Here is a 24355-nt window from a genome sequence, read left to right as displayed (position 1 = left end):
GCTGATGGCACCCTGAGGAGGCCCTCTCTGTGGGAGCGCACGGGTCGATGGGAGGTCGTCGGTAGCAGCAGGTGGTCTCGGAGATAACTAGGTCCTATGCCATGGAGCGCTTTAAAGGTGATAACCAACACCTTGAAGCGCACCCGGAAGACCACCGGGAGCCAGTGCAGCTCGCGCAGGAGCGGTGTTACATGGGAGCGCCATGTTGCTCCCATCACTATCCGCGCTGCTGCATTCTGGACCAGCTGGAGCCTCCGGGTGCTCTTCAAGGGGAGCCCCATGTAGAGAGCGTTGCAGTAGTCAAGGCGAGAGGTGACGAGGGCGTGAGTGACTGTGCACAAGGAATCCCGATCAAGAAAGGGCCGCAACTGGCGAATCAGGCGAACCTGATAAAAGGTCCCCCTGGTAACAGCCGTTAGATGTTCCTCCAAGGACAGCTGTGTATCCAGGAGGACTCCCAGATTGCGAGCCCTTTCAGTGGGGGCCAAAGACTCGCCCCCAATAGTCAGTGATAGAGTCAACTGACTATATCGGGATGCCGGGAGCCACAGCCACTCAGTCTTGGAAGGGTTGAGCTTGAGCCTGTTCCTCTCCATCCAGATCCGCACAGCCTCCAGGCACTGAGACATCACTTCAAGGGCATCATTGGGGTGGCCTGGGGTGGAGATGTACAGCTAGGTGTCATCAGCGTACTGGTGGTATCTCACCCCAAAGCCACGGATGATCTCGCCCAGCGGCTTCACATAAATGTTGAACAGAAGGGGCGAGAGGACCGATCCCTGCGGCACTCCACAGATGAGAGGCCTCGAGGTCGACCTCTGCCCCCCTGCCAACACAAACTGCGACCGGTCGGAGAGAAAGGAGGAGAACCACCGCAACACAGTGCCTCCCACCCCCAACTCTTCCAACCGGTGCAGCATGATACCATGGTCGATGGTATCAAAAGCCGCTGAGAGATCTAATAGGACCAGAACAGAGGAATAACCCCTGTCCCGAGCCTTCCAGAGATCATCCACCAACGCGACCAATGCCGTTTCCGTGCTGTGCCCAGACCTGAAACCCGACTGGAACGGATGTATATATGTACAAACACTGCGAATCCGATGTCAAACAGAATTGTTATTATATTTTAGTTGTGTTAAAAGAAAAACCAATAAAGTGTTCAAAAAAAAAATGATTGATTGATAGATTAGATGATTGATACAGGGATAGATAGGTAGGTAGATGATATGGGTGGATGGATGGATGGGTGATGATAGTAGATGGATGGATGGATGGATGGATGGATGGATGGATGGATGGATGGTGGATGGATGGATGCATGAGTGCTGATAGATGAGAGCTGTTCATGCATCTTATCTTTCTTTTAAGAAAATGCAGATATATGGGCTAGGACATCTCTCTGGCTGTTTGCTCCAGAGTTATACATTAATAGTGGGTCTACTAATAGGGGAGGGGTTGACCAATTAGAGGCATAGTTCACAAAGAGGTTGATTTCAATGGTTTTTATAATCCAACTAATGTCGTGAGCTTCTCAGCTTCTATTCTATTCTTAGCTGTCATTCAAGAACCCTGTGAGGTGGGTTGGGGTAAGGGAGAGTGACTGGCCCAAGATCATCTAGCCAACTTTCATGTTTAAGGTGGGACTAGAATTCCCAGTCTCCTGGTGATTGGCCCAAAGTCACCCAATCAGCTTTCGTGCCTAAGGAGGAAATAGAACTCCCAGCTTCTTGGTTTCTAGGCCAGCATCTTATCCACTACATCAAACTGGCCCTCCCCTGGCTGAGGATGATGTATATTGTGTCCAATATATCTGGAGGATGCCTAGCCTGAGTAAGATTGTTTTATCTTCTATCGATAACTGTAATCAGTCAATTTGGCTAAAAAAAATAATAATAATAAAATGGAACCAAGCTTCACAATTCACGTCTCTCTTTCCCCTTTGCTTTTATTGTAGGGCGAAAAAGTAAACTATGAAAAATTCAGATCCTGGCTGTTGCACAACAAAGAAGCTTTCACGTTTTCCCGCTGGCTGCTCTCCGGAGGAGTGTATGTCACACTCACAGATGACAGCGACACCCCCACCTTCTATCAGACTCTTGCTGGAGTCACGCACTGTAAGTAGCTATCTTTTGTAAGAGCTGACGGCTTCTTCTTCTTCTTTTTTTTTTTTTTTTGCCACTGAGCCAAACAAGCTTCGATGAATGAATGTGTGGTTTCTCTTTGAGATTGTTCAAGGGTCACAATCTTCTTTGGGGCAAAAATGGATGCTTTTGGTAGTTATTCTGCCCTCTTCCCTAGGACCTTCTGTGCTGCCTTGCCTGTAAAGCGGGGTGAAATTTACTTACCTTCCCTACTGATTTGGAAGTGTGCGCTTTGCGCATGTTACGTGCAATTTTGGACCCTATGCACAAAGCTTTCTGTGCATGTGCAGAGGGTTAAAAAAAGGACTGGGCGGGTGGGCGGAGCCTCACCCTGCTGCCGCTACCAGTTCTCCGAACCATCTGCCGCCACCACTACCGATTCGGCCGAACTGGGCCCAACCGGTAGCATTTCACCCCTGCTGTAAAGCATGTGTCTTTAAAGTTCTGGAATTATAGGTTTGGCTACGTGTGCAAATAGCTTTGATCATCTTCGACTGCCCCAAAGAAGAAGGGGTCAACCTATTGTCCAAAGCAACTGAAGTCAGAACAAGAAGCAATGGATGGAAACTAATCGAGGAGAGATCCAACCTAGAAACAATAAGTAAATTCCTGAGCGTTAGAACAATTAATCAGTGGAACGGCTTCCCTCCAGAAGTTGTGGGTGCTCCATCAGTGAGGCTTTCAAGAAGAAATAGAACAGCCACTTGTTGGAAATGATATAGGGCAGGGGTCCCCAACCTCCGGGGTGTAGACCAGAGGTGGGTTTCAGTAGGTTCTGACCAGTTCTGGAGAACTGGTAGCAAAAATTTTGAGTAGTTTGGAGAACCAGTAGTAAAAATCTGACTGGCCCCGCCCCCATCTATTCTCTGCCTCCTGAGTACCAGCTGATTGGGAGGAAATAGGGATTTTACAGTATCCTTCCCCTGGAGTGGGGTGGGAATGGAGATTTTACAGTATCCTTCCCATGCCACACCCACCAAGCCACACCATGCCACACCCACCAAGCCACACCCACAGAACCGGTAGTAAAAAATTTTGAAACCTACCACTGGCATAGACCACTACCGGGCTGTGTCCTATTTGGAATTGGGCTGTGCGCATGGCTGGCCAGAGGGCATGCACAGGCACACACAGCTCTACTTGTGTGAGTGGTGGGCCGGTGGCACTTGGGCAGGTGCGTGCCAGCCCACTGCTTGCGCATGTCAAACTGTGCACATGCGTGTCGGCCCGCCCCATACGTCCGCACCAGCCCACCACTCATGCGGCCTACTTCCCCTCTCCCCCCTCAGCAGGACTGCCAAGGCACAAAGGTTGGGGACCAACTGGCATAGAGTCTCCTACCTGAGAGAAGGCACGGGGAGACGGGTGGACCAGCTCGGCTGGAGTTTTCACAGTTGTGTAGCTCAATTTGCCTGAAATGATATATGGTTTCCTGCCAGAGCAGGGGGTTGGACTAGAAGACCTCCAAGGTCCCTTCCAACTCTATTATTCTGTAATTCTGTAACTTGTTCATAATAGCTCAGTTTGGGTGAAAGAAAAGGTACTTATTTACTATTGCCTTTTCGAGGTGTGACTTGTGCTGCATCAAAGCTGTGGTTTGGAAGCAAGCTTGTGTAACTGAATGTGGTTGCGAATCCAGGTAGGATTGTCATCCTGTGTCCTTGCTCTTCCCTGCAGCATTTCCTCGCTGTGATAAATAATAGTGCATCCTTGGATGCTCAGCAGGTAGAATTATTCATTCCTGTCTTTTGTTTATATCCTGGTTTTTTTGTACTAGCCCCCTCCCCCCCCTACCACCCGAGATAATGTACTTGATTTCTCTCTTTTCTTTCACCAATGCACCAACCTGTACATGGTTGGACAAGAATTAATTAAGGAAATAATTATGCCAATAGAGGCTGTTCTTGACTTCTGGCTATTTGTTTAGTGACCGTTCGAAGTTACAATGACATTGAAAAATGTGGATGTTTAGACTGATTGGTTGATAAAAGGCCCGCGGGGCTGCCCTGGAAACAGCAAAGGACCGGCCCGTGGTGCCTCTGCCAGTGAAAACGGAGCTCGGGAGGGCCACACACAGCTGTCCTGGGCCCCATTTTCAGCCGCAACGGCCAGAAAGCTCCCTGAGAGAGGGTCTCATTCTGAGAATGAGAGAGGGTCTGAGGGAAGTCCTGCCTTAGCAGGTCACCTTACCTTACCTGGCCACCACAGGTGCCCCCAACATGAGTGACATCAAGCTGGCCACACCCACCCTGACCATGCCCCCCCGGCCCCCCCGAGGTCAAACAAAACACTGATGCGGCCCTCAATGAAATCAAGTTTGACTCCCCTGATATAAGGGATGATATAAGGTCGTGATGGTGAACCTATGGCACGAGTGCCACAGATGGCACGCGGAGCCATATCTGTGGGCACGCAAACGTTGCCCTAGCTCAGCTCCAGTGCGCATGCGTGCACCGGGCAGCTGATTGTCGGGCCTTTCGGGCCAAGCAGAAATAGAGAAACGGGCTGTTTCTGGCCTCTGGAGGGCCTCCGGGGAGGGTGGGGAAGGCCGTTTTCACCCTCCCCAGACTCCAAGAAAGCCTCTGGAGCCTGGGGAGGGTGAAAAATGGGCCTACCGGGCCCATTGTGCCATCACTTGCCAAAAGCGGGGGAGTGCGGGGGGGGGTCGCGTGTGCATGCTGGTGGGGCACGGCACAGGGGGGTATTGAATTATGGGTGTGGGCACACACACGAATGACCCCTCTGCACTCCCTCTGCTTTTGGCACGTGACGGCAAAAAGGTTAGCCATCACTGATAGAAGGTTTCCTGCCTTGAGCAGGGGGTTGGATTAGAACACCTCTGAGGTCCCTTCCAGCCAGGGGTGAAATTCAGCAGGTTCTGACAGGTTCTGGAGAACCGGTAGCGGATATTTTGAATAGTTCGGAGAACCGGCAAATACCACCTCTGGCTGGCCCAAGAATTTATTTATTTATTTATTAATCGAACTTCTATACCGCCCTTCTCCTTTCGGACTCAGGGCGGTGAACAGCCAAAATAAAAACATTTATACATAACATTACAATTAAAAATAGATTTAAAATAATTACATAAATTTGGCCCGTAATTTAAAACTTGTCAATATAAAATCCATATTAAAATTTTAAAACCAACTATAAAATCAAGACAGACCGGCTAACTGAAACAAGTAAGTTTTTAGGGCCCGACGAAAAGTCCGGAGGTCGGAGATCACTCGTATCTCTGGGGGTAGATTGTTCCAGAGGGCAGGTGCCACCACAGAGAAGGCTCTCCTCCTGGGGGTCGCCAGCCGACATTGTCTGGCTGACGGCACCCTGAGGAGGCCCTCTCTGTGGGAGCGAACCGGCCGGTGGGAGGCTATTGGTGGCAGAAGGCGGTCCCGTAAGTACCCCGGCCCTAAGCCATGGAGCGCTTTAAAGATGGTCACCAACACCTTGAAGCGCACCCGGAAGTCCACCGGAAGCCAATGTAGCTCGCGCAGGAGAGGAGTCACATGGGAGCATCCCGTCGCTCCCATAATCCCCCGCGCGGCCGCATTCTGCACCAGTTGGAGCCTCCGGGTGTACCCCAAGGGGAGCCCCATGTAGAGAGCATTACAATAGTCCAGACGAGAGGTGACGAGTGCTTGAGTGACCGTGCATAGGGAGTCCCGATCCAGAAAGGGGCGCAACTGGCGTATCAGGCGAACCTGATAAAAAGCCCCCCTGGCCATGGCTGTCATGTGCCCTTCTAAAGACAGCCGTGCGTCCAGGAGGACACCCAAGTTGCGGGCCCTCTCCGTGGGGGCCAATGATTCGCCCCCAATAACCAGCAATGGCATCAGCTGGCTATATCGGGACGCTGGCAGCCACAGCCACTTGGTCTTGGAAGGGTTGAGTCGAAGCCTGTTTCTCCCCATCCAGACCCGCACGGCCTCCAGACACTGGGACATCACTTCCAAGGCATCGTTGGGATGGTCTGGGGTGGAAATGTACAGCTGAGTATCATCAGCGTACTGATGGAACTCCACCCCAAAACCACGGATGATCTCACCCAGCAGCTTCACATAATGGGGTGGGAATGGGAATTTTACAGTATCCTTCCTCAGGAATGGGGTGGGAATGGAGATTTTGCAGTATCCTTCCCCTGGATTGGGGAGGGAATGGGGATTTTGCAGTATCCTTCCCCAGGAGTGGGGTGGGAATGGGGATTTTTCAGTATCCTTCCCCAGGAATGGGGAGGGAATGGGGATTTTGCAGTATCCTTCCCCTGGAGTGCAGCGGGAATGGAGATTTTGCAGTATCCTTCCCCTGCCATGCCCACCAAGCCACGCCACGCCCACCAAGCCACGCCCACAGAACCGGTAGTAAAAAAAAATTGGATTTCACCACTGCTTCCAGCCTTATGATTCTATGTTCCGTGTTCTATATTGATCATTCCTAGTCTAGATTATTTTCTTTTAAACAAAGAAATTATTGAAACACCCCCTCCCCAAATATTGCTCTCCTCCCTCTTTGTGATTGGTAGAAAGTTGTGAAGGGACTGCACTTGATGCATTGCCTCTTTTCTTTCACAGCCTCAAAAGTGAAGCTTCTGGGTTAGGCGCTTATCTGCCTGTAAATTGGAGGCTTAAGACAGCATTAAGAGGCCACGGGGGCCCTCCGTTCCCCCTCCTATTTGTGTGGTGCTTATCTCTATTATTGTACTCCTGATTTCCCCCGGGAGAAGGTCATAAAAATGTCGCTTTGCTCCATGTGGCACTCAAACTGCATTGGAACAGAAAATTGGAATAATCCGACATATCGGGGGACAGGGAGCATGAAATTAATAAAGCTAGTCCGAAACAGGAAATCGCATGAATGCGAACCTAGTAACAGGATTCCCAGGAGAGGCCAGGAAAAGAACTGTTAGGATACAACATCTGCCAGGTGTGCAACAGATTTGAGAGAATCCTCCCAATCCTGGAAAGCGTGCTGTGGAAAATTTGGGTTAATGTTAGTTTTGTAGGGTTTTTCTCACTTCCCGTTGATTGAAAATCTCCAGTTGTTCGAAACGCACAGGGAAGTATATCCGTTAAAAACGCTCCTCTGGAATTTAAAACAATTAGCCCCTTTTAATAATTTAAAAGGACCCAATGGCTCAGTAGCTAAGACACTGAGCTTGTCGATAAAAAGGTCGGCAGTTCAGCGGTTCGAATCCCTAGTGCCGCGTAACGGGGTGAGCTCCCATTACTTGTCCCAGCTTCTGCCAAACTAGCAGTTCGAAAGCAGGTAAAAAATGCAAGTAGAAAAATTAGGGACCACCTTTGGTGGGAAGGTAACAGCGTTCCGTGCGCCTTTGGCGTTGAGTCATGCCGGCCACAGGACCACGGAGGGGTCTTCGGACAGCGCTGGCTCTTCGGCTTTGAAACGGAGATGAGCACCGACCCCTAGAGTCAGGAACAACTGGCACATATGTGCGAGGGGAACCTTTACCTTTATCTTTACCAGTGGTGGGATTCAGCCAGTTCGCACCACTTCGGGAGAACCGGTTGTTAAATTTCTGAGCAGTTTGGTGAACTGGTTGTTGGAAGAAATCATTAGGGCAGAGAACTGATTGTTGAATTAGTTGAATCCCACCACTGACCTTTACCTTAATAATTTAAACAATACAGCCAAAAGACAAACAGAGGTAGATGCAAGCATTTCGTATTGACTCATCAGTACCTACATTACAATAACACGGTTCAAATCAGCCTCAAATATAAGATCTAGCAAGAGCATGAATTAAGCCTATAATGTATGCAGAGAAGCAACCAATGGCAAGCCTTAACGCTCCTCTAGAATTAGCAAATAGGCTAATTTGATTGCAATTCCTGGAACATATATGAGGAATACGGCGGCTGTCCAATTTTGAAGACAAATCTATTGGAAAGTGGAGTTAAAAGTCTGGGATTATGGCTAAGAGTTAAAAAAAAAAAAGGAAATTGGCCATAAATATCCAAGATGGCTTAGCATTTCAGACATCTGGAACCGTTTAACATTAATTTCAACTCCAGCAATCTTTTGGAATCGAGCTGTTTATTTTGTCGCCTTCTGAAACGCTTTATTTGGAAAAAAAAAAAGAAAACAGGATGCTTTGGTTTTGGTTTAACATTAAGAAATCAGTTGTTTTGGTTTCTTAATGTGGGTTAAGTGAACCTGGCTTCCCATTTTAACTCTGCCTGTCAGAAAAGGTGATCACACTGTTCAATTAAGACAGGTAGGCCTTGATTTACAACCACAACTGTCCCCCCCCCCCCCAATTTCCACTGCTAAGCAAGACAGTTGTTAAGGGAGTCTTGCCCCCATTTTACAACCTTTCTTGCCACCGTTGTTAAATGAACCACTCCGGTTGTTAAGTTGGTTTCACGGTTGTTAAGTGAATTTGGCTCCTCCGTGGACTTTGCTTGTCAGGAGGTCGCAAAAGGGGATCGCGTGACCCTAGGACACTGCAACCATCATAAATACCCTGTTTTCCCAAAAATAAGACCTAGCTTGGGGGTTTTTTTTACTTGTGCCAAAATATAAGCCCTACCCCCAAAATGAGCCCTACTTAAGAGCCTGCACAGCTACCCGTTTCGTTTGGTTGCTTCTGGTGCGGCGGCCAAGAGGTGAGGTGGTAACATAAGTCACTTTATCTTTCTTTTCTTTTTTTTTAATAAAACCTTTATTGTTAAAAAAAAAAAAATTTGGACATGGTGGAACCGTCTTGGAAGAATCAAACTATTCTACAAAGCACCTGAGGGTAGAACAAGAAGTAATGGGTGGAAACTAATCAAGGAGAGAAGCAATTTAGAACTAAGGAGAAATTTCCTGACGGTGAGAACAATTAATCCGTGGAACAACTTGCCACCAGAAGTTGTGAATGCTCCAACACTGGAAGTGTTTAAGAAGAGGTTGGACAGCCATTTGTCTGAAGTGGGGTAGGGTTTCTTGCCTAAGCAGGGAGTTGGACTAGAAGACCTCCAAGGTCCCTTCCAACTCTGTTATTCTATTCTATTCTATTCTATTCTATTCTATTCTATTCTATTCTATTCTATTCTATTCTATTCTATTCATTTCATTTCATTTCATTTCATTTCATTTCATTTCATTTCATTTCATTTCATTTCATTTTATTAAATTTGTATACCGCCCTACTCCCGAAGGACTCAGGGCGGTGAACAGCCATAAAATAAAACATATAAATACAAAATTTAAAATGGAGATAAAACAAATTAAACAAATTTGGCTGAACCATTTTAAAACCCCAATAATTTAAAACCAAATTTAAATTCCCATTTAAAAAGAGGAAAAGTTGAGGTCAGGCCAGCTTGATGGAATAGGATATTCTATTCTATATCTCCGCCGTAACTAAGTAACTTTTTCCATTGCCTTTGTAACTTCCAACGGTCACTAAACAAACTATTGTAAGTCAAGGACTACCTGTACAGTGGCAACCAGGAGGAACCACGATGTTTTTCTAGAAGGGTTTCAGAGGACGTAATTTAGAATTATAGGGATATTTCAAGTGATCTTCTGTAGAATATTTTCTTTTAAGGTGTTTTGTTTCCTTTTTTATATCCTTTGAACCGTCCCTAACCTTCACTTGCTGCCCATGTTATCTTGGAGCGATGTCAGTTGCAGCTGGAGAGCACCGGATTTGGGAAGGCTGTTTTAAATTATACGTGGGGACTTATCTTGTGCTCATGATAGGTTGATAAGTATAAAATAATGCCGTCTTCCCAGATGGCATTTTAGCTGCGGCTTTTGCGGCTTCCCTGCTGCTTTTTGTACTGCGCTCTTCGAATAATATTGGTAAAGGCATGAAAAATAGCCTTGATTAAAAATAGGGGGAAGGAGTTGGATTTGATTGTAGAGGCTGTGGGAGAGGCCCAGCGAAGACAGGAAGCATTTATTGTTGAAGCTCCGATGGCTGTATTTAAATCTACTTAATGAGCCGAGATACGGAGGACACACTGAAAATAAATATAGGATTTTTGCGCTTGTAAATAACATTTATATTGGAAGGCAGGAGGCGACTTTAATTAGGTCCCTTCCTGGCTCAAAATTACAAAGAGGGTTTTTGAAAAAGTCACACCGAGTTGCCCACGGTTGCTACTTTTAATCAAATTTGGTTCCGTTTCATTTTAGCTGTAAATATTCTTCCAGCCACAGCAATAGGCAGTACAGGGAGTTCTTGAGTTACGACCACAATTGAGCCCAACGTTTATGTTGCTAAGTGAAAGATTCGCTAAGTGAGTTTGCCCCACTTTACGACTTTTCTTGCTGCAGTCGTTAAGTGAATCGTTGCATTTGTTAAGTTAGTAACACAGTTGTTAAGTGAATCTGGATTCCCTCCCTCCCCCCCATTGACTTTGCTGGTCAGAAGGTCGCAAAAGGGGTTCGAATGACCCCAGGACTCTGCAACCGTCATAAATACGAATCAGTCACCAAGCCTCCGAATTTTGATCATGTGACGACAGGGATGCTGCAATGGTTATAAGTGCAAAAATGGTCATAAATCACTTTACAAGTGCTGTTGTAATTTTGAACGGTCATTAAACGAACGGTTGTAAGTCGAGGACTGCCTGTAGTTCATCCAACCTTGCTCTCTTTCATCTTTCAACAGCTTTCAGTACTTTCAGCTTTCTGGACTGGCAAAGTGGTTTGTCAGTTCTTTTCCTTTGTCAGCGTTCCAAGTAACTCCCCCAAAGAAAGAAGACTCCGAGGCTTGAGTTTCCTCAAAGTTCCATTTCATTAGAGATGTCATATTGGCACATCTGGGAAAACCCGAATCTGAAAGTTTCCAGTTTTTCCGCACCCAAAAGAAAGTTCAAGTCCCTGCCCAGCACTCACAAGTCCATCACATGGTCCAATCAGGCACATCCAAAACTGGAGATGCCTCCCAGTCACCTCATCGCAGCTGCAGGGCAAGGTGGCCTTGACTCTGTGAGAAAAGAATGTTATTTTGACTACATATCACCCATACTCTATACAACCCCCCCTCCCATTTTCCCACAGTAGAAAATGTGGCAGGCCTGAAGGCCTAAATATAAAAGATGGCTTCCAGGGCTGACATCCTTCCTTTGAGGTCACTTCCAGATGTGTAAGGAAGGGGGTGGTAACAGGTCCGCCCCAAGGCTCCTCTTATGTGGAGGTCCTTCAGGGCTCAGCTCTCCCAGCTTCTTTACACAGTTGTATGAAGCTGCTGGATGTGGCCATTCATTGACACAGCGTGAGGTATATCATCAATGATTCGATGGGACATGCTACGGAACTCATTGGCCCAAGAATTCCAGCTGTTGGAATGAAAGAGAAGAACCTTTTCTACTGTGAGTCCCACCCCATTGTGCCCCTTGAGGTGCAGTCCATTGCCACCCTCTCGGCCTGAAAACCTGCCTCTGCCAAATGACTGATGGGGGCGTCCCATTTTCGAGATGAAGTAGCAACAGCAGTAGCACTTAGACTTACCCTGTTTCCCCGAAAATAAGACCCAACTGGAAAATAAGCCCTAGCATGATTTTTCAGGATGCTTGTAATATAAGCCCAACCCCCAAAATAAGCCCCAGTTAAGATGATCAGCCAGACGGACACATTTAATACCGTATTTCCCTGAAAAGAAGCCCTACTGCATCTTTTGAAGCAAAAATTAACATAAGACCGGTCTTATTTTTGGGAAAATATGGTATATACTGTTTCACAGTGTTTTACAGCCTTCTCTAAGTGGTTTACAGAGTCAGCCTATTGGCCCCAACAATCTGGGTCCTCATTTTATTGACCTCAGAAGGATGGAAGGATGAGTCAGCCTTGAGCCGGGGAGAATCGAACTTCTGGCAGTCGGCAGAATTAACCTACAATAGTGCATTCTAACCACTGTGCCATCACGGCTCCTAGATTAGGAGAAGATACCACATCCCTCCCATTTATGTATTGGTCCCTTCTATTTTTGTTGTTGTTATTTTGTGATCTTCTATCTACCCTTGTTCTGTCCCCGTCTCACACGCACACACACCAACAGACGTCCAAGAGTTAAAGACCAAACCAGCCGACAAAATCCTTTTCCTTATGATAACGGAATTTGGCAGCAACCTAGTGGCTGCCTGCCAAGAGTTTATTACTGCAAAGGAAAGAGATAACTTCTCTCCGCTTCTGGTACATCAAAGTAAAATGCTCAATAATTACAGAGTCAATCAAGTCCAAAGATAATCCAGCAAAGTCTATAGCAAAAGTCCGGCAATGCAGAATGGCGTGGAAGCTTTCAGCTTTGTTCGTCACAAGGCTTGACTGGCCACCACGCTCCCTTTTATACCCTGTGGGGTGTGGTCCAGTGACTCAGCCTAATCTCGGGCACGCCTTTTCTTCTGTTGCGCGTGCTTATCTCTGCGACGCTGGCGTGGATCCAGCCAAGACTCATTACCCTCATCACTGTCCATCTGTGGCTGCGTGGACGTGCTTGGCCCCGGCCCTATCTCTTGCCCTACGGCGGACACCGAAGGCATTGCCAAAGAGGAGGGTCCTGGAGAAGGGAGGCCTTGCCAACTCCACTCCTTCACTCTCGGAGTCCTCTCCTGCCGATGACACAGGCTCAGGTAACGGAGCCACAACAACCCTATCAATATAGTGAGTTCCCATCCAGGCCCCAGGCAGCCCAGGAAAAAGCTCTTCTAAGCTGCAAAATGACTCAATTCTATTTTTTAAAAAAAAAAAAAAATTCTTCTTAATCATTCAGTAAAACCCAATAATTACTAAATGTAGTTACAAATGAACCTTTGAGTTGCTATTTCGCAAGTCCGCATTAGAGCACAAGAAACTCCCAAGCCACCAGACGAAACAGTGGCCCTCTTCCTGTTTGTTTATTCGTGTCAGAGGCGTCACGGTTAAAACAAGGCATACTGTACGGCATCAAATTTGAAGTACAAGATACAGGATTAAAATATGTACAAGTTAAGCAAGTCTTGCGTGAATTCCCTTCTGTCCTGCTGTCATGTTTTTATTTCAGCAAGCCGGCCTGGCCTGAATAGGTTTCATGGATTAGTTTTTTAATTGTATAGCTAGGGGTTTTAAATTGGGGGCGGCCGTTTAATTTAATTTTTAATTATTTTAACTTTTATATTGTATGTTATTTTAATTCTTGGCTGTTCACTGCCCTGAGTCCCTTCGGGGAGAAGGGCGGGATATAAATTTAATAATAAATAAATAAATAAAAAATAAATGAGGCTCTGGAGTTTGCACTGATTAAGACACAAAAGGCAGGTATACAACAGGTGTGTTGTTCTCTGCATGTTATCACAATCGCAAAGGGCAGAAGCCATCAGATGGCCCCGTTTGTTCAGAGTGTCTCTGGATCTTGTTGTGCTACTGCGTACGATTTCCATACTTACCAGCTTTCATCAGACCAAGGTGTCGGCTTCTCCGTTACTTCCATCCAGTAATAATAACAGTAACAGAATTGGAGGGGACCTTACCTTAGAGGTCATCGAGTCCAACCCCCTGCTCACGCAGGAGATCTATACTAGGGATTCGAACCGCCGAACTGCCAACCTTTCTGATCGACAAGCTCAATGTCTTTAGCCACTGAGCCACCTGGTCCTTTGTAGCTTTCCATAGGTCCTCTTGGCTTTTAAATTCCCTCTCCCTGAAAATCCCTTTGCTTGAGAACAGGGTGGATTTGATTTAAATCGAGTTGATTTAAATCACAATTTAAATCATGATTTAAATCACTAGTAAAAAGGCTTGATTTAAATCAACTCAATTTAAATCATAATTTTTAAAGAGCAACTGTCATCTCTGCTACTCCTTTGACCCCCTGTTGACTCACCGATAGTCCCAGTGTTGCAGAATATACAGCCTCATGCTACATAACTGAGCTCCATTTCATGCTGAATAAACTAAATTATTTATGTATCTTAAATAGAAAACTATCTTACGATAGATTTTTACCCCAAAAGTTTTTTATTAAAATAAATTCAATAAAAATCAAAAAATCCGATTTAAATCAAAAAAATCTGATTTTTTAAATTTTTTAAAAAAATCATTGATTTTTATCCACCCTGCTTGAGAAGCATGAAGATACGGGTAGTCCTCGACTTACAACCATTTGTTTAGTGACTGTTCAAAGTTACAACAGCACTGGAAATAAGTGACTTATGACCCACTTTTCGCACTTACGACAAATGTCACATATTTGTACAGCATCCCCCGTGGTCACATGATCAAAATTCGGATGCTTGGCAACTGACTCCTATTTATGACGGTCGCAGTATCCCGGGATCACGCGATCCCCTTTTGCGACCTTCTGACAAGCAGAGTCAACGAGGAGGCCAGATTCACTTAACAACGTTGTTACGAATTTAATGACTTCCGCTATTCACTTAACAACAAGGTGGTAAAACGGGGCGAAACTCACTTAACAAACATGCGGCTTAACAACAGGAACTGTAGGCTCCATTGTGGTCGTAAATCGAGGACTACCTGTATTCCAGGAAGCTTTCAGATTCAGCCAAACCCTTCTTACAGGATTTAATCTTTTGGGTCTTCATCTTCTAATCCTATCCTCTTACCTTCTGGGACACAGCGTGCCCCTTTAAGAAGATCTGGTTGTCTCGGATCCTTTAATAGCTGGATCTTTGAAAGTGAACAAACGGCAGAGCTAGTTGGGGAGCGGATTCGGATCGCCTGACGGGCCAAGAGAAAGCTGGATGAGGAGCCTTTTGCATGGCTGGACAACTGGACTTGGCTGGGAATCCGTACCTGGTTGAGTGTCGGTGGTACAAGCCGGGGCTGGTAAAAATGTCGGGAATATGGTATGCTGCTACTGTTGCGCACCAAAGAAAATTGTGCCTTTAGGTGGGTAGAACAACTGAGCATGAAATGGAAGTGTGGATGAGTGTGAAAGGAGGGGGATAGAGGTAAGGAAGGGTGGGAGAGTTGAATTGAGAGAGCACAGATCAGCGTACCACAAATGGATTGTATGAAAATTGCCTGGAAATGCAAAGTTACCGTATTGTCTGTGAATCAGGAGCAGGGGGAAAAGAGACTGGAAGCTCTGTACATTGGATAATTGGATAATTTCTGAAAGTGAATGGATACTGTAATGTCGGACAAGGGAAATAATTAGGTGGAGATTCTCAGACATCCAAGTCATGGTAGTCCCAAAGGTGCTTTTTCGAGAGGCAACTGGGCTTTCTTTGCTTTTGCCTGAAGAGGTTTCGCTTCTCATCCAAGAAGCTTTCTTCAGTTCTGACGGAATGGTGAGGAATGGAAGGATGACTGCAAGGAATATAAATCCTTATGTTCCCCACCATTCCGTCAGAACTGAAGAAGCTTCTTGGATGAGAAGCGAAACCTCTTCAAGCCAAAACAAAGAAAGACTAGTTGCCTTTTTGAAAAAGCACCTTTGGAAATATCTAGGTGGTTTAAATACCTTTAGTTGGATTTTTGTAACAGGTGCGGATGCGTTGATTTGTTTTATTTATTTAATCATGTTTTGGAACTGGCCATCGCCCTCACGGAGGGACTGTGGGTGGTGCACAATGAAATATTAAAACGGAAAAGCAATATGTAAAAGTTTAAAAAAGAGGCAAGGTGGATTCATAGCACTGTTCAAAAGTAATTGAAGGTCGATGAAATTCTGATTTCAGGGTTAGTGTTAGCATGCATGCATGCATACATACATGCATGGATGCATACATACATGCATAGATAAATACATACATTTATTATCTCTTCAGAATTTCTATAATTTATCCAGAGAGGAATTCACATAGATAAACTTGTAGGGGTAGAAAGGAGAAAAAAAAAGTTTAAATACTTTGCTTTGAAAATCTGTAGATGAGATGGTGCTGTTAGGTGGTCCTATCATAGGGTAGGCAGATTTTTTAGGTGCCTTCTCTAAAACTTCTCTAAAATCTGATGGAATCAGGAGGTGTGTCATTTCAGCTTTGTTACCTTTGAAAGGGTGTTACTTACTTCCCTGGGATCCTTCCCTTTGGCCTTCAGAAAAGTCGCAAAAAACTGTTTTTCATCAGTTTTGAAGCCGGTTCTTTTTTTTTTTTTTTTTATTTGATTTATATGCCGCCCTTCTCCGGAGACTCAGGGCGGCTTACAATGCGTTAAGCAATAGCCTTCATACTTTTGTATATTTTATACAAAGTCAGCTTATTGCCCCCACAACTGGGTCCTCAATTTACCTACCTTAGAAAGGATGGAAGGCTGAGTCAACCTTGAGCCTGGGGAGATTCGATCTTACTTTAATTGCAGACAGCTGGTGTTAAATTACAGTGCTTCTGTCTGTTGAGCTATTCAGGCTTAAATTGATCGTTTACTTTTGTGCGGGTTGAGTGAAATTTCCTATCTGGATTTGAATATGATTGATTCCCTGGCTATCTAGTCATGCTTTTGGACTGTAATTGCTTTTGCTTTGTTTTCTTTTTCATTCACTGCTTCCACTTTTCATTGGTGAAAACTCAACGAAGTGACTTTGGATTTATTTCCCATTCTAATCTACCTCACGGGGTTATTGCTGCGGGGTATAAAATGAAGAGAGATTCTTACATAGTCCGTTCTGAACTTCTGAAGACAACTCCAAGATGCAAATAAATAGATAAATACTGAATAACGGAGTTGGAAGGGACCTCGGAGGTCTTCTAGTCCAACCCCCTGCTCAAGCAGGAGACTTGGATGGACCACTGCAAAGTTAGTTTTAGAGCCTGCCAACATATTTTGGGCATAAAAATTAAATCAGTGCAATTGGGAGTTGCAAGACTGTTCAACCAGCAAGTAAGCAATCAATTTAAAATGTCATGGCCAATAAAAAAAAAAACACCTACATATTTTGACTTAGTGCTCAAAAGAATGTAGAATTTATGTTACCCCCGTGTTACACATATCTGCATGAGATATGGCCGAGAGGCTGGGCTTCTCAGAAGTAGTGTGTTTTATAAGATTAAGGAATGTTATCACCTGCTGGATGAACGTTGCAGAAAGCTGGTGAGAGTCCTGCCCCCTGTGAATGAAATCTATTTTATTTTAGGACTACTGAGAACTGGATAGAACAGTTACCCTAAAGGAAAATAAATTTAAGATGATAACTCCCATAAAAAAAGAATAAAATATATAGACATAGACATACCGAACAGTGGTGGGTTTCAATTTTTTTTAACTACTGGTTCTGTGGGGGTGTGGCATGGCATGGCTTGGTGGGCGTGGTTTGGTGGGCGTGGCAGGGGAAGGATACTGTGTAATCTCCATTCCCACCCCACTCCAGGAGAAGGAAACTGTAAAATCTCCATTCCCGCCCCACTTCAGGGGAAGGTTACTGCAAAATCCCCATTTCATTCCGATCAGCTGGGACTCGGGAGGCAGAGAATAGAACGGGGCGGGGCCAGTCAGAATCTTTACTACCGGTTCTCCAAACTACTCAAAATTTCTGCTACCGGTTCTCCAGAACTGGTCAGAACCCGCTGAAACTCACCTCTGCTAAGGCGGGACTAGAATTCACCATCTCCTGGTGATTGGTCCAAAATCACCCAATGACTTTCATGCCTAAGGCAGAATTAGAACTCTGAGTTCTGTATTTTTCAGAGTATAAGACGCACCCCACCATCCCAGAAGTGGGTGAAAATTTCAATGCGTCTTATAGACTGAATACAGGCCTATCTTTCACCTCCTGAACCCTCCGCGCATCCCGTTTTCGCCCTCCCCGGCCCCCAGCAGCACACCGCACTGCTCCGCATGTCCACTTTTTGGCAAAAACGGGCCCGTTTTCACCAAAAACAGACCTGTTTTGGGGCTCCCGAACCCTCCGTGCCTCACATTTTTGCCCTCCCCGGCTTCCAGAAGCACTCTGCAGGCCAAAAACAGGCATGTTTCTGGCGAAAATGGGCCCATCTTTGGGCTCCCGAACCCTCCGCGCATCCCGTTTTCGCCCTCCTTGGCCCCCAGAAGCACTCTGCAGGCCAAAAATGGGTGCATTTTGGGTAAAAACGGGACATGCAGAGTACTGCAGAGTGCTTCTGGGGGCCAGGGAGGGCAAAAATGCGACACGTGGAGGCAAAAAAATATCTTGTTTTCTTGTTTTCCTCCTGTAAATCTAGGTGCGTTTTATAGTCCGGTGCATTTTATAGTCTGAAAAATGGTAATTTTTTTGCATGCCCAGCTTTTTTTATTTATTTTTTATTTGATTTATATGCCGCCCTTCTCCGAAGACTCAGGGCGGCTTACAATGTGCTCAGCAATAGCCTTCATCCTTCCTCTCCGAATGAACCTAAGGTTGCAAATCTACATTGAACCAGGTTTTGGAGATTCCCCTAGTCCCTTGCCTAAACATGCACGCATGACAAATTTTTGTTTGTATGTGCATAGCCGTAACCACTGGAAAACAGGGATTAGATAAACACAGCAACGATAACATGGCAAGAAGAATGTAAAGTGTTTAATGTGGGATTACATCAAAGCGCCTATTACAAAGGCATCCCGTTTATAAAGTTGAGCCAAGTCTATCACTCACCATTCACTTTCGGACAAATAAATCCATCTCAAGGATAGAAGCATATAACTACGTTCACGTGCTCATTTACACGCACACTCACTCACTCAGGCGCACGAGTGCATGACATTTCTCTCCATCCCTTCAGCAAAAATTAAGAAAATAGAGTTTTGGAAATGGTTTGTGGACAGGGAAATGTTGGCTGCATTGAGAAGGGAAGAGAAAGTGGGATATGAAACTGGTTGAAGATGCAGCAGAAGGAAGAGGTCATAGGGAAGGGAAAGACAGGGGAAGGAGAAGGAGGGAGGGGAGGGAAAGGATATGAATACAGGTATTATTATTATATAAAGGTATACAATAGGTTAATGATGGCGAACCTACGGCACACGTGCCACAGTTGGCACACTCTCTACTGTCACTCCAGCCATCGCCCCAGCCCAGCTCCACTGCGCATGCGCGCACGCCTCCAACTGGCCAGCTGGTCTTAGGATCTCTGCCGCGCATGCGTGGGGGGCGGGGTGCATGCAGGGGATGCGCGCTCATGCGTGGGGGGTGTGGCGCATGCGCGGGGGTGCAGGTTGGTGCAGGAGGCTTTCCAGGCCCAAAATAGGACGTGGGGGGGCTTGCTCGGTGCCCCGTTTTGGCTTCCAGGTTGGTGCAGGAGGCTTTCCAGGCCCAAAATGGGGCCTGGGGGGGCTGCCCCCCCGTGCCTCATTTTGGGCCTGGAAAGCCTCCTGTACCAATCTGGAAGCCAAAACAGGGTGCGGGGGGGGGCATGTGTGCGGGGGACCCGCGTGCATACACGGGGGGGGCGCATGCACAGGGTGGCAATCACATTGCATTTTGGGGGTTCGGGTACATGTGCGAGCATTCGCTCGCGAGTGTGCATTCTTTGGCCACTCGGCACTAAAAAGGTTAACCATCACTGCAATAGGTGGTACCTGGCTCAGTAGTAGAAACTGTGAGAAGGATCTTGGAGTCCTAGTGGATAATCACTTAAACATAAGCCAGCCGTGTGCAGCAGCAGCCAAAAAAAGCCAATACAATTCTTGGTTGCATAAACAGAGGCATAGAAACAAGATCACTTTATAAAATCTTGGTAAGACCACATTTGGCATATTTGCATCCAGTTTTGGTTGCCACGATATAAAAAAGATGTTGAGATTCTAGAAAGAGCAACAAAAATGATGAGGGGACAGGAAGCTAAAACATATGAAGAACGGTTGCAGGAACTGGGTATGTCTAGTTTGATGAAAAGAAGGACTAGGAGTGACAAGATAGCAGTGTTCCAATATCTCAGGGGCTGCCACAAAGAAGAGGGAGTCAAGCTATTCTCCAAAGCACCTGAAGGCAGGACAAGAAGCAATGGGTAGAAACTAATCAAGGAGAGAAGCAACCTAGAATTAAGGAGAAATTTCCTGACCGTGAAAACAATTAATCAGTGGAACAACTTGCCTCCAGATGTTGTGAATGCTCCAACACTGGAAGATTTTAAGAAGAGATTGGACAACCATTTGTCTGGAATGGGATAGGGCAGTGTTGGCGAACGTTTTCAGCACCAAGTGCCAAAATTGGAGCACATGTGCGTGCCGGAAACAGGAAGAGCAGCCGCCCGGTGCGCATGCGTTCCGGTCACCTGGTCTTCCGGTTTCTGGTATGCATATGCGCACAGAGACCAGCGCACCGGAAACCGGAAGATCATCCTCCCCGGGTGGCAGCTCTTCCTGTTTCCGACATGCATGAGTGCATGAAAACCAGCTGTGCCCAGAAGAGCAACCGGCGACGGCTCACATGCCTGGAGAGATGGCTCTGTGTGCCACTTCTGACACGCGTGCCATAGTTTGCCTCCAGAAGTTATGAATACTCCACAACACTGGAAGTTTTTGAGAAGATGTTGGATAACCATTTGTCTGAAGTGGTGTAGGGTCTCCTGCCTAAGCAGAGGGTTGGACTAGAACAGTGATGGCTAACCTTATTGCCATCACGTGCCAAAAGCGGGGTGAGTGCGGGGGAGTCGCGCGTGCGTGTGCCCACACCCATAATTCTATGCGCCGCCCCCTCCCCCCACGCACATGCGCACACGACTCCCCCTGCTTTTGGCATGCGATGGCATGGTGGGCCCGGTAGGCTCGTTTTTCGCTCTTTCCAGGCTCCAGAGCCTTTCTAGGAACCTGGGAAGGGTGAAAACAGCCTTCCCTACCCCCACCCCCAGAAGCCCTCTGCAGGCCGGAAACGGCCCGTTTGCTGACTTCCAGTGGGACCAGAAGGCCCATTTATGAGCTTGCGTGCCCACCGATATGGCTCCGTGTGCCACCTGTGGCACACATGCCATAGGTTTGCCATCAAGTGACTAGAAGTAGAAATGATTAAGAAGTGGTTCGGAGGAACATATGGGGAAATTATTAATTTTTTTTTGCAAAAAGGTTTTTTTTCCAAATATACAAATTACATCTTTTCAGAACAGAGCTTTGATCCGGTCATCCATTTGTTCAATTTTTAGTCACTTTTAACAAAATTATATCTATTCTATTTTGCCGTAACACTTATTTCTTAATCTTAAATCACATATTCAACTAACACCATCTTTAAAAAAAAATTAACACATATTTACTTAATCAAAACAATTACCCTTCTATTAACCCACCTTAAATCTTAATTCAATTAATAACTCATAATACATTTCAGTACAGTTCAAACATATTTATATTTCATGATACTCATTAAATCCTTATTCCATTATTACTTTATCAAATTTAAATCTTATCTTTAATCTTAAAAATATAGCAATTTAACATTTAAACAAAGTTCTTAGTTCAAATAATGCTATTTAATGCAATTTCCCAATTATCCCAAATTCTGTCTATTAAACCATTATATTATTTGATGTATGAAAATGGAACTAATTGGAATAGCTATGTTTATATTCTTTTTTTCTTTTTCTTTAAGTGTTTGAATATATAAATGGAAAAGATACTTATATAAGTAACTGATTATATTAAAATGTTGGACTGTATTACTTAAGAAAATGTAAGTTATAAAATAAGTGGGCTCACTATTCCTATAAGAATTGAACAATTGTAACATCATAAAATTAATTATTCTGACGATGGCTATAAAAAGAGATGACAATAAGAAGGGGTTTAATATAGAATAGAAGGGAAAATTGGAATCTGGTTAAAATTAGAGATGAAAATGAAGGGTAAAATTGGTAAAAAATAGATGAAAATGAACACTATGGCAAAAAGGAGGTACAGAAACGGTAATTTTAGTTGTAAAGATTAAAAATTGTTTAAATTTGTTAACCGGCCAAATACTCTGATCAGCAAAAATACATTGTATGTTTGCGTGTGTGTATGTGTAAAAAATAAAGAAAAACTTTTTACAAAAAAAAAAAAAGGGACTAGAACCGGGATGGCGAACCTATGGCACATGTGCCACCGGTGGCATGCGGAGCCATATTAGTGGGCATGCCAGCTCAGCTCTGGGGCGCATGCGCGTGCCGGCCAGCTGATTTTCGGGCCTTCTGGGCCCACCAGAAGTAGGGAAACAGGCTGTTTCCTGCCTCTGGAGGGCCTGGGGGGGTGGGGAAGGCCTGTTTTTTTTTCTTACCTGGCTCCAGATCCTCTCTGTGTATCTGGGAAGGGCGAAAACAGCCTTTCCCACTCCCTTGGAGGCCCTATGGAGGCTGAAAGGGCCCATTTCCCGACTCCCGATGGGACAGGAAGTGACGTTTTTTCCTGTCCCCAGCCTCCAGAGACTCCTAGAGAGGCTCCTACAGACTCCTAGAGAGGCTCCTACAGACTCCTAGAGAAGTTCTGGAGGCTGGGAACAGCAAAAAATGTCACTTCCTGTCCCACCGAGAGTTGGGAAATGGGCCCTTTCAGCCTCCATAGGGCCTCCAAGGGAGTCGGAAAAGCTGTTTTCGCCCTTCCCAGATACACAGAGAGGATCTGGAGCCAGGTAAAAAAAAAAAAAACGGGCCTACCAGGTCATCATGTGCCAGGAGGGGGGAGGGGGTTGCACACGCATGCGCATGGGCACGTGCGCGTGTGACCCTCCCCCGCCCCCCCCTCTCCTGGCACGCGATGGCAAAAAGGTTAGCCATCACTGGACTAGAAGGTCCCTTCCAACTCTTATTCTGTATTCTATTCTGTAAACTGGTATATAAATAGTTAAAGTTAACCAGGGCAGCAGCTGGGATGAAGGGATCTGAGGGAGGGATGCCTGTAACCATTGGTAGCTCCTGCTTATTCTCTTTCTTTCTTTTTTTAACAAGTCTTCCGAGAATCTAGATTAGTGTAAGATGTTCATCTAATTGTGGGAAAGGGGGTGGGGTGGATTCTTGTCTTCCTACGAAATGTTTTTTTTTTGCAAAATAAATATATTCTTTCCAACAGTCGTTGGTGTTTTCAAAAGTCTTTATGCGCTGTGATTTCATGAAAATCTGTAATCTTTTTTTGGTGACAATAATTTTCGTTTGTTAAGGTTCTTAGCTCCCCGCATCCCACCCCCCTCAGCCAGATTTCAAGTTTTGTGGTTCAGCTGTTGTAACTAGCAAAAAAAGAACAATGTTTGGGAATGTGAGACCTGTTTAAATCTCAGGAACCCCAGGGAACATTGAATCGCTTGCAGTAAATTTGCGCGATTTGTTGGCTCTTCATATAAATACAGAATAAATTATTCAAAATAAGCACCAATGTAGACTTGATTAGTTTGCAAAGACACTGCAAGCTGAAATATTTGTTGTTGTTTTTTTCTTAGTGCAGATTTTGGATTACCCAGATTCAGAATTTCCAAGACATTTATGGAGTTACCACCCTAAATATTTATAAATAGTCCTTGATTTATGACCATAATTGAGCCTGACAATTACAGTCATAAGTCGTGATGGTCATAAAGCAGATCATCACACGGCCAATCTAATTTTACATTTTTTGGAAATGGTTGTTAAGTAATTGTTTGTTATGGATGTGTGGTTTTTTGCCAGAAACAGGAAATAAACCCCAGTTTCTGGCAAAAATGTTGTGAATCACAATCATGTGGCAATGGGATGCGGCAAAAAGCCATAAAGCGGAGCGGGGGGGCTGGCTGGCAGATAAACACCCCAAATGCAGTCACGTGACTGGGGGGTGGGCATTGGAAGTTCAGAACTGGTTCTAAATACCTTTTGGAGGGTCAGTCATAACGTCCAATGGTCGCAAAACAAACCAGCCATAATCCCAGAAGTGCTTTTTTCAAGAAGCAACTGGACTTACTTTGTTTTTCCTTGAAGATGTTTCGCTTCTCATCCAAGAAACTTCTTCAGTTCTGACTGAAGAGTGGGGTATGGAAGGATTTATACTCCTTGCAGACAGCTGGTAACAGAGCTCAACGACTCTTTTAGAGAGTCGTTGAGGCCACTTGGAGGTTTGTCTGTGTCCTCAGGGTCACCTGAATGGTGCAAATGGGTGTGGAGCAGTGGTGGGTTCCTCCCGGTTCGGTCCGGTTCGGCCGAGCCGGTAGCGGTGATGATATGACATCTCCGAACCGGTTCTCCCCACCCCCACCCACCCATGTTATTCTTACCTTTTATTTGGTCCCACCCCCAATCTATTGCTGCCTCCTGAGTCCCAGCTGATGACTAGAGGGAAAAAACCTGTTTAAACTCTTGCCGCGGGGCTTCAAAGGGCCGCCCTACAGCTGATCAGTGTTAAAAGCAAACAAATGAGTCGGGTCGTAAGTGCGAGGA

The 24355-nt window shown here is 45.5% G+C and overlaps 1 protein-coding gene across 4 annotated transcripts in view; it reads left to right on the top strand.

Moving 5' to 3' along the window:
• USP32 (ubiquitin specific peptidase 32) overlaps positions 1-24355 on the top strand; it is a 217121-nt gene that overhangs the window by 106592 nt on the left and 86174 nt on the right. For all 4 annotated transcript variants that reach the window (XM_060693236.2, XM_087889985.1, XM_087889980.1 and 1 more), the window contains exon 5: positions 1958-2117. In XM_060693236.2, the coding sequence (XP_060549219.1) occupies positions 1958-2117 (160 nt within the window). The remainder of the gene's footprint in view (positions 1-1957; positions 2118-24355) is intronic.

Source organism: Pantherophis guttatus, chromosome 1 (genome assembly GCF_059756535.1).
Source record: "Pantherophis guttatus breed Tessera chromosome 1, ASM5975653v1, whole genome shotgun sequence".
NCBI lineage: Eukaryota > Metazoa > Chordata > Lepidosauria > Squamata > Colubridae > Pantherophis > Pantherophis guttatus.
Note: the sequence above shows the minus strand (reverse complement) of the source record. Positions and strands in the feature narration are given on the sequence as shown.